Here is a 10928-nt window from a genome sequence, read left to right as displayed (position 1 = left end):
TGTGCACTATTTAATTATATGGTTTTGTTAACCTCTTCTAAAATATACTAGAGCAGAGTGTAGATTCAGTTTTTGTTACAGAATGTTGTTACCTGGTTTTGTATAATAAAGAAGACAGTTGTATAGGAATACTCTAATTTATTTAAATAATCAAGAGAGATAAGGCATCAAGAATATGAATACTTAAAATTTTACTATCACCTTAATTGCTGCTTGAAGTATGCAACTTCATTGTTTGCTGCAAAGTGCAATTTCATAATCATATGTGTTGTTAAATTATGACCATCTGAAAACTATTTGGTACAGATTTCACATTTATAAGGCTTTTCTTCAGAGTGCAATTTCATGAGATTTTAAATTATTACTTTGCGAAAATTGTTTGGCACATTTTTCATACATCGCATTTAAGTGGTTTTTCTTTAGTATGCGTGTGCATGTGTACTTTTAAATTAGAACTTTGTGAAAACTGTTTGTTGCATATTTTGCATACAAAAGGTTTTTCGCCAGTGTGCACTCTCATATGTACCTTTAAAGATGTACTTTCTATAAACTTTTTGGGGCAAATTTCACATGCAAAAGGCTTTTCTACATTGTGAATCCTCATATGTAATTTTAAAGAAGAATTAGTTAAAAAATATTTGCTACATACTTCACAGGTAAAAGGCTTTTCTCCTTTGTGCATTCCCATATGTAATTTTAAACGAAAATTAGTTGAAAAATGTTTATTACATATTTCACATGCAAAACTGTTTTGACCAGTGTGTACTCTCATATGTACCTTTAAATAAGCACGTTGTAAAAACTTTTTGGAGCAAATTTCACATGTAAAATGCCTTTCTCCATTGTGGTTGCTCATATGTAATTTTAAAGAAGAATTTGTTAAAAAATATTTGCTACATATTTCACAGGCAAAAGGTTTTTCTCCTTTGTGCTTTCTCATATGTATTTTTAAATAAAAATTAACTGAAAAATGTTTGCCACATATTTCACATGCAAAAGGTTTTTCACCAGTATGTACTCTCATATGTGTCTTTAAATTTGTACTTCGTAAAAACGTTTTGCTGCATATTTCACAAGTAAAAGGTTTTTCGCCAGTGTGTACTTTCATATGTAACTTTAAATTTTTACTTCGTAAAAACTGTTTGTTGCATATTTCACACGCAAAAGATGCTTCTTCAGCGTTTACTTTCGTGCTAGCAGTTAAATATTGGTTCAAATTTTTGTTACTTCTAACACAATCATTCAAACTGTTTTGTGCATCAGTTTGTACATACATTGCTAAGAAACCTAAAATAATAATTATATATTAAATCAGTGGTATGTAATAGAAATAGAAAAATATTAATATGCATGCAAATCTAAGCTATTTAGTGATAAGGTGTTTGTGTATTCGAGTTTTACAGGGTGCCAAATTGGTATGTTTTCAGGGTACACCGAAAAATTGAAGAGATAGAAAAAATAACGTTGGATTTATGACTTACTTTGCTGCCGAACTTATTGTGATAAACCAGTACTATCATTGTATTTTACTAAGAAAAATGAGTATTTGAAACACGCTATCTTAACGACAGACTTTGTACCAGAATCATATTAAAGATTGTACTATACCGGTGACCCGATGATGACCAGAAAACTGTAGTGGTCTCGAAACCGGTGGTCACTAATTAACCCTTTAATCGGCAAGATAGAAATAGCAGGTTTTGAGTTACAGGAATTTTGGTTTTAGGGTAATTTGGGTGCGGGAAAAACGAATCTGAGGTCTATTTGGCGATATTGTGTGTGTGTTTCGTCGCCAGGCCAAAAAATCATATACCGTCTACAGACGGTCTTGTCGTTCAGAAGGAAAATTTATGAAAACACCATAATTTATTAGTAGTACAAAAATAATGTTTTTATTGAAAAAAAAAGTTACAGGTAAATAAACAAAAATTATTAAGATTTGGTGTGATACTGTGTGAAGCAATTTTTACCTTTCCTGTTACACAAATGAAGGTTGCACTTGGTGTAAAAGGAATGAGTGTCAAAATTTATACACAGTTTGCACGACTTTTTCGATCCCCATTCAGGCCAATGATTTAATCCGTCGTATCTTACACTATCCACCTGATGAACAGCTCGTCTACCGACTGCAGAACTACTAGTTGGCTGTGGAACGGACGAAGGACGTTTTTCAGTTGTAATACACAGCTCTTTAGCCATTTTCAATCGAAATAGTTGCATTGTCATGTCTTTTTGTTTTTCACCACCGGAGACATTCCGATTTTTCTCGACATTTACATGTCGATAAAAAACGAAGGCATTGGTAATCGCCAATCGTCCAGTAGATGGTAAAAAATTCTGGTGGCCCTGTCCATTGTTTTTATACGAAGTCCATTTCGACCCATATATGAATCCATGAGGTCTACACCTCCCATGTGAGAGTTGTATTCTCGAATGATTTGTGGATATCCAACCTCGATATATTTGTTAGTTTTCTTGTCATAACGTGCCACCTTAGACGGTTGAGTAACTGCTTGGGTTCTCAAGAAAGGTTTTACACCAACATATGTCGAACAAAGTCTAACATTTTTAGTGTCTTTCCATAAAACTGTGCTCAGATCGACACCATAAGCTGATCCGCAATATTCGACGGAATAACCTCTTGCTTCTCTTTTCAACCCTTTATTTCTAACCCCAATAGCCGCTTCAGAAGTGGAAGTATGTGCAATTGGAACTGTAGTATCCGTCAAACTAAATGAAGTACTATTGATATTTCGTGATAAGTTCGCAGATTGTACACATGTAGCGATTGTAGCGGTTGAATCTATGTTTTGGATGCATTCAGTTATCATCTCATCATCTTCAGGTGTTATTTCATCACACTCGTAATCCGGATCACTGTCTACGTCATCGACATCTTCTTCATCCGTAAACGATTCCATAATGTCTAGTATTTCTTCTTCACTCAGAGTAGATACATCGAATCCTTTTCCTGCCGCCCAGACTCTCTTACATCCTTTTACACCACGTTTTCCCTCCATTTTCTACATAAAAAAAATAATAAACGCATGTTTAGTAGGTAAAAAAAAGAACAAAAATACGCGTAATAATAAAAAGTAAGGAGAAAAATTTTGCAACTAAGCGACAAGACCGTCTGCAAACGGCCTTCACTAAATGCGCGGTATTTCAATTCCACTTCTTATTTCCTCCACACACAGTAGTAAATCAATAAATATACATAATAACTACTTACCACAAAAATTTTCGTGTTTATTTCTCAACTAGAAAGCACTTTTTAAAATTCTTTGATATTTCCCGTACACACAAATAATTTTAACGTCTGATTCATACGATTGTCGCGACATAAATGCCAGCCGCTGTAAATCAAATAAACCTACAACCTTCAAACTGGTACCGTTAGATTCGTATTTTCAGTACCTACAAACGGTTTTGTCGTTCAGCTCGATCACACCTGTTATTGAAAAAATACTTAGGTTAGAGTAAAGACCCTCTGCAGACGGTCTTGCCGATTAAAGAGTTAAATAGATTGTAAGTATTGTCATTTATTTTTACTATACTATAATTCACATTCAGATGGCAGCGTTCCAGAGATAGGCCTGTACTTTCTATATGCCAGAAATAACTACATTGTTGTCAGTTTTTAATCGTACCTACAATCGTACGTTATGGGCCGGCTCCTATAAAAGAATTATAATTTCGGAAATATTTATGAATGTGAAACGGAAAAATACTACATTTTTTTAATTATATAATTTTTCTGTTGGTATTTTAAAAATAGAAAGTTATATTTCGGAAATCTGGTCTTTTCGGAATTATATCTTCTGTTCAAAATTGTTTACAATTCGTGGAAATGAAATAATTATTTGTATAATCCGTTTTTGATCTTAATGTCCTTTTAATAACACACTTTCTCTACCTGCATTTACAGTTATAGACATTAAAAAATAATTTAGAATTAAAAAAATATACCTATTTATAAATTCAAAATTATTGTCTAATGCCAGCAATTATAAATTCAGGTAAATACTTGAGAGTCATTAAAAGAATTTTCAGTTGATATCAGACGTTTTTGTCGTGTCAGTGTCAAAATGGCCGCGAGTGTAATAAAATTCAAAAACGGTAATTTGTTAAATAGTGAATGCAAAAAAATAGTGTTAAATGTTTTTAACTATTTATCAAACAGTAATAATGATAAAAGTGTATCAACAATAGTGCGGGAAGTTTCTGCTATGACTGGAGTCTCTGAGCGAACGATATTCCGATATAGAAGTGAAAGTAAAAATGGTCCACTCGTAACTCCTATAAGAAAAAAAAGAACCGGTTATTTGAATAGTCGTGAGAATAGATATGATGAAGCAACTCGGTCTAGAATAAGACAAGTAGTGCACGGTTTTTTTATGGACAATATTCCTCCAACCCTTGACGTAGTACTAGAAAAAATTAAGCAAATGGAGCATCTTCCGAATTTTTCCAAGAGTACGTTGAGAAGACTATTGCACGACATGGGTTTTATATATGGCAAACAAGGTAGAAATTCAATATTAATAGAAAAACAAGAAATAGTCGCTTGGAGGCGTCACTATCTCCGGGAAATAAAGAAACTGAGGAACGAAGGAGCCAATATCATATATATGGACGAATCATGGGTTAATACTGGAATAACCAATGGGCAAGTATGGCAAGATACAACAATAAAAAATAGCCGACAGGCTTTCGTAAATTGACTTACCACAGGTTTAAAAACTCCGACCGGAAAAGGACCAAGATTTGTTTTAGTCCATGCAGGAAACAAAGACGGATTTGTTGAAGGTGCTGACATCACTTTTCTTGCCAAAAAAGGTGCTGAAGATTACCATGAAGAGATGGACGGAGATCTATTTGAAAAATGGTTTGAAGAGATGTTAATACCGAATCTCCCAAAAAATAAAAAGAATGTCATTATCTTGGACAATGCATCTTATCTCTAGGAAATTAAATTTTCCCAAATAATATTGGGTGAAACGTCAAATTAAGGAGTGGCTCTATAAAAAGGACATTTATTTTGAAGAAGATTACTTAAAAAATGAACTTCTGGAAACTGCTAATGTATTTAAAAATATTTATGACAAATACAAAATTGATTGTATTGGTGAAAAATACAGGAATCACAGTGACGAACAATGCCGCGTAGATGTACATATCTTAAGACTTCCGCCTTATCACTGTGAACTGAACCCAATAGAAATGGTGTGGAGTGAAGTGAAACGGTACGTGTCCTCTAAGAATTCAAGTTTCAAACAAAACGACGTTAAAACATTGATTTATGAAGGTTATGATAAAGTACAGAACAATGGACATTGGAAAACTTACGTCAACCATGTTATAAAATTGGAGAATAATTTTTGGACAGTAGACAACATTCAAGATGACATTGAACCTATTAGAATTTCATTAAACGATGACTCTGAAGATGAACTAGATTATGAAAATGAAGATGATTGAAAATTGTTTTTCGGGGGTATTCTTTTCTCAGTAAAGGTAATAAAATATTTAGTTGATCTGGTTAAAATGTAGCACACTTAAATAACTCATTAATCGACATAATTTCAAGTAGTTATATTAGACGTCATTATGCAAAAAATAAAGTTATGAACATTTAATAAATTAGTGCACAATTGAGGCAGCTAGAACACAAGGGGTGTAAGTGCCAAAAACAAAGTTTTGAAAAATCTTTGTTCAAAGTTCGATATAAATTTAAAAACCTAGGTAGCACTTTTTCAGTTTTCAGCATGTTTTCAATGACATGTAATTTTTGATGGTGTTATTGTTGTTAATGTAGAAAGTTTGAAGCCAAAAGTACGTGCCTGTTGTTAGATATCAGTTGCTAAGTGATAAGCAACTGCACTTACACCCTTGTGTTCTAGGGGCCTCAATTAGGGGTTTTTTGCAATTATCTCAGTCATTTGTTTATGTATTTTAATTTACAAACTAAAAAATTAAAAAACTGTTTAAGATCTGCAACATTTATTTGAAACATTTTTCCCTAAAATGCACGAGGAACAAAATAGGCAAAAAAATGATTTTTTCCAAACTTCATCTTTCTTTAAAAAATAAACAAAGCAAAATTGGCTGTAATTCTTCAAGGAATTATCATCAGTTATCCCTTATCTACCGTTTAGAACATTAAAAAACCTGTAGAATATTTTTCATATTTTTTTCCCTATTAACTGCGGTATTATGTATAAAAGCATTTTAGGAATTATTACCATTTATTTCATTCACGAATTTTCTATTAACAACTTTAGCTTACCTAAACATATCTTAGTTTACCGTGAGTTTGGCCCTGCTTATTTTACAAAAGTAGCAAAACTTACAATGGCAGTAGAATTGGCAACGCTGTTATCCTATATCCGTACACTGCCATCTCAACGTGACTTTATCTATAGGTACCTAGTTTTTAATTGTATCCATTGTAAAAAAATGGTCAGTTCCTATTTACGTGTGAAAAATCCACATGATTTTTACCCAATATGGTTTTTTAAGCCAAACTTATTGAATATAGTTCAGGCGGTATCTGTTTAAAATAACGATTTTTAGGTGTGAAGCATATAAACGCAGTTTTTGCAGAAATCGCTCCAAAATATCATTAAAAATGATAATTTCACTATGCGTGAGTTGTAAAATGTGGGGTTAACTTTTTATTGAACAAAATATGAAAAAAATATGGTGGGGAGTGGTGTTAACACTGAGACGCAAAACTTTCAATGACAATAACTTTTTTATTAAAGGCTACTTTAAACTTATATTGTACCTCTATATTTGGTATATAAACAAGAACTGAAAAATCATGTCGTTCTTTGATAAAAACTAAAGTTAACAGCTAAAAAATATTAAAACTAAAAATTACTAAATGTCTCACTGTTCCTTTCAATGTGGGAACACTGAGATGCAACAATTAACATTATTTTACAGTAAGACTGTCAAAGTTTAATTCAAATTTTAAAAGCGAACTTTGGCGCTTAGTTAACCCTTGCATTACAGGGGGCGGCAAATTCATTTGAATGTCTCTTTTTAATACGTAAGACATCTGGGACAACTGGAAAAAAGAACTTGTTTTTACATTTAGCGCTTTTTCTTAAAAACGATATTTCAAAATCATTCTCTTTTATTTGAGACAAAACTTTGTCTTTGCCTAGTTACTTTTTTCTGTTTTGGTGTTTTTTCTTTAGATTTAATCAGCTCCATTTTTTCCGGGGTATCTGTAGCTAACATCGTCTTTTCTTTGCGTTTTTTGTTGCCCTCCCCAGATTTTCTTGTCGGAGCTTTAGGATAACCCCTAAAAATTGTTGGGCTAGCAAAGGTTTTTGTGATATCAGTTTTACTTGGACCAGGATTTTCTACATCTAGAGATTCATTTATATTTTCAGCAGCAGCTTCAACTACAACAAGTGGCCTGTCTGTCACAAAACATGACAAAAAATCTTCTTTAGTGAGGACACGCCGATCAAATGGAAATATTCCGGTTTTTCGAAAAGCGCTTGTGATGTTAACTGGCGCCATTGCTCGTGGATATGCTGTGCATACACAGACTGCTACTTTATAAATTGTAAATGTCTGACCGGGATGGTTCATCCATCCCGGTCAGGATGGTAAGATGGTAAGATGCATGGATCATCTACTGCAGCATTAAAGAAAGTTTGAAATGGTTTTAACAAGCCTACATCCAACGGCTGTAATCTGTTCATACATTGTGGCGGTATAGTTAGAATTGTAACGCCATTATTTTTACATAAATCGAGTGCCTCAATCGATAAATGACTTTGATGATTATCCATTAGCAGTAAAGAAGGGGGTTCTCTGGTACTACCAGTGTGCTTAATAAAATGCAGAGCAACTTGCACAAAGCACTCTGTATTCATCCAAACTGTTTTTGAAGCTAGTCCTAAAGTTCCAGGGGGCGACCCGTTTATCATAAAATCTTTAAAGTGTACTCTCGGAAATATCAGAGCAGGAGGAATAGCTGCTCCAACAATACAGCATGTTGTTACGAGCGTTCCATGTTAGCCACTTGTAGTCTTACTAATCTGTCATATACCTCTTTCTGTGTACACTTTTTGGGACTTTTCAACGATAATGGTTCCTGTCTCATCTAAATTATAGATGTGACTAATCTCCAAACACCGAGAAACGCTTCAAGACAGTTTCAAGTTTACTGAAAAATATTTTAACTTTAAATTTATTGAAACCGGTTGCCCTTGCAAGACTACAGCCTTCTGGGGTCCGGAGGGATAAATTATTAAAATGACGTTTCTGAAATCCTTTCATCCAGGCAAGTGAAGCAATTTTTGATGTATGCCAGTTTGCTGGAAACACTATATTATTGTAGGCTGCAGCTTCATATGACAGTTTTCGGGTATCTTCTTTTGATAGACCAAAAAACATTTTAGAACATTTAATTATATATTTGCTTCATATTATCATGCTTTGGACATTTGTTTGAGGGATATAAATTAACATTATTGCCAAAATTTATATAAATCCTGTTGGGGGCAGTAGTAGTTTAGTCATATCAATTTGTTCCAAATGCATTCACATAAAATCAATAACTAATTCTTAAAATTTATTATGTTGGGAATATGTTAAGATTTATTCCATGACATGCATGTTGAGATAGACGATTGCACCTTGGTAACTGATTATTATAAACTTATTCGAAATATGTTTAGGATTTCCTGATCCCATCAATGAGCAATAGATGAAAAAACGGAGGAATAATATCTACTTATCAATTTGCTTGTTCATCAAAATGTTAGAATTAAAAGCACATTATAAGAAATAATAATTCCTTATTCTGTGGTACAAGCTTGTTTGACATCAGATAAACTTTCTCTTCACATGTCAATGGTGCCAATGTTACTTCTCAACAACACTGATATGTGCTACGATTTTTTTATTGTGAGTTATTATTTAAAGAAAATTCAAACAAAATGAACAGATGATGAATTGAAAATTAGCTACAAAATAATACTTAATATAACAAATACCTTACTCAAGTTTTACCATAATTATTTATTAAGAAATAAATACATTAACAAAGAAATGTTAAAGCTCAATTAGAGCTGTAAATTGGTGCAAATTGCTTGTAAATTTTCTAAATATATTTGTGATATAACTTTCAATTTAAAACTGTATTTAAGGTCAAATCAAAATTTGAGAATAAAAAGTATAGTATCAGAGTAAGGCTCCTACAAACCTAAAATGTATATTTCAATTGTTTTTATTTACTTACCATCTTCTTTTGTTTGTTCTTCATGAGATAATCTAAGTTTATCTTCATCTTGTTCTGTATCAGTTTTTATAGGGTGTTCATTTAAGTCTATATAAACAAATGTATCATTTGTATTTTCCATTTTAGGTTCCTCCTTAATCTCAATTTTAAAGTTATCCAGAAGACCATCACTAAAGTCATTATATATTTCTGTTTTACATGGAATCTTAATAGCTTCTTGTTTTACTTCCATCATAAAATTTTATTGTTACTGATTTCAATGTTTAGAATAAATGCCAATAGATAGATACATACCAGAGAACTAGTTCGTAGTTTTCTGTATATAGCTTGTATATTATATCATAGTATAAAAAATAATTATATTATTTTTATTTATCGGCAATAGTATAGATAAATTTACAAACAATAAACCGTCAAATTTGCGTTTGCGGTATTGCCATGTCCTTATTATGTATATGTTTTATGCCTCAAATATGCTTTGAAACAGTACTTTTATTATATTATTTTATAGAATCGGGTATTTAAAAAAAAATTATATTTATATAAAACACGAACGAATGAATATTTGTTTTCTTTGATATTAGTTGCAGTTAGTTACTAGAAAAAATTTTTATAATTGGTCTTTGGTATATCAGGAAATAAACTTGGCAATACGGTCAGAGAAAAACCCAACACATGTGTCTCTGTTATTCTAGGATACGGTCAAAACTTTGAAAACACTAGTTGCAAGATTGCAACAGATGTTCAGCAGATTTCAATTTTATGACTATTTTCTTATAATTTTGGGATGAAATGGTACCTGAATACCGTTTTGTTAATGTATTAGTTAGTTACCGGAACTTGTTCAGATCGTCATTACATTCGTCGAAATTTAAAAACTTAAAAAGAATGTTTAGTAAAATTAATTAACATTCTATCGCATGCTCTTTCGTGATTTACTAAAACGACATGGCAACACTGCCAAATACAAAACTTTCCCTCATTTGTAGCTAATTTCACCGAGGCGAAATGGAAAATTTCAAAATTTAGTAAAAAGTTTGATTGAATACTTTTTTTTAAAAGGACAATAATTGTTCAATGAAATAATTTCGAAATTTCTCTGACTAATCTGACATCCAATATCTAATTTTGACGTTGTCAGTTGTCACTTTCCTACAACCATCGTACAACGTTGCCCATTGTGGGAATAGTACCAAATGTAGGGAATTATGAAATGAGAAAATGTAAATTTAGAAGTTATAGAACTATAACATAATTATTTATTTGTTCAGAGGTGAATGATAAAAAAGTAAAACGAGAATAAATAATGATGAATTTGTGATGTTAAAAATAAAAGAACCGGTGCTGACAAAATATTCCTAATGACTAAAAAGCATGCCTATGGAAATAAAAATGCCATTATAAATTATTTGTTTCTAGTATATAGCAGATGTTAAAGTAGATGATCACTCTATACGTCTTAAACAGCTTTATCATTAAGTTTAAAGACAGAAAATCACAATGGTTCCCCAGAAACGTTATTGAAACTAAAGACATGAGTTCTCAAGAATTTTCCAATTTATTTAATTCGTAATGTAGAATAAAGTATTTAAATAATATACTGCGAACTCTTAATTACCATAACTGGGGAACAAATTCCTGCCTTCCTTAATATTTTTCT

The 10928-nt window shown here is 32.0% G+C and overlaps 1 protein-coding gene across 1 annotated transcript; it reads right to left on the bottom strand.

Annotated features, from left to right (window-relative positions):
- Window positions 1–124: 124 nt before the first annotated feature.
- LOC140437852 (uncharacterized) lies at window positions 125–9685 on the bottom strand. Its single transcript, XM_072527632.1, has 2 exons — window positions 9269–9685; window positions 125–1287 (listed from the first exon to the last, which is right to left on the bottom strand). The coding sequence occupies exons 1-2, from the start codon at window positions 9501–9503 to the stop codon at window positions 392–394; spliced, it is 1131 nt and encodes a 376-aa protein (XP_072383733.1). The 5' UTR covers window positions 9504–9685; the 3' UTR covers window positions 125–391.
- Between the last annotated feature and the right edge of the window lie 1243 nt (window positions 9686–10928).

This window comes from Diabrotica undecimpunctata, chromosome 1 (assembly GCF_040954645.1).
Source record: "Diabrotica undecimpunctata isolate CICGRU chromosome 1, icDiaUnde3, whole genome shotgun sequence".
NCBI classification, from domain to species: Eukaryota; Metazoa; Arthropoda; class Insecta; order Coleoptera; family Chrysomelidae; genus Diabrotica; species Diabrotica undecimpunctata.
The sequence above is the reverse complement of the archived record's forward strand: the minus strand, read 5'-3'. Positions and strand labels throughout refer to the sequence as shown.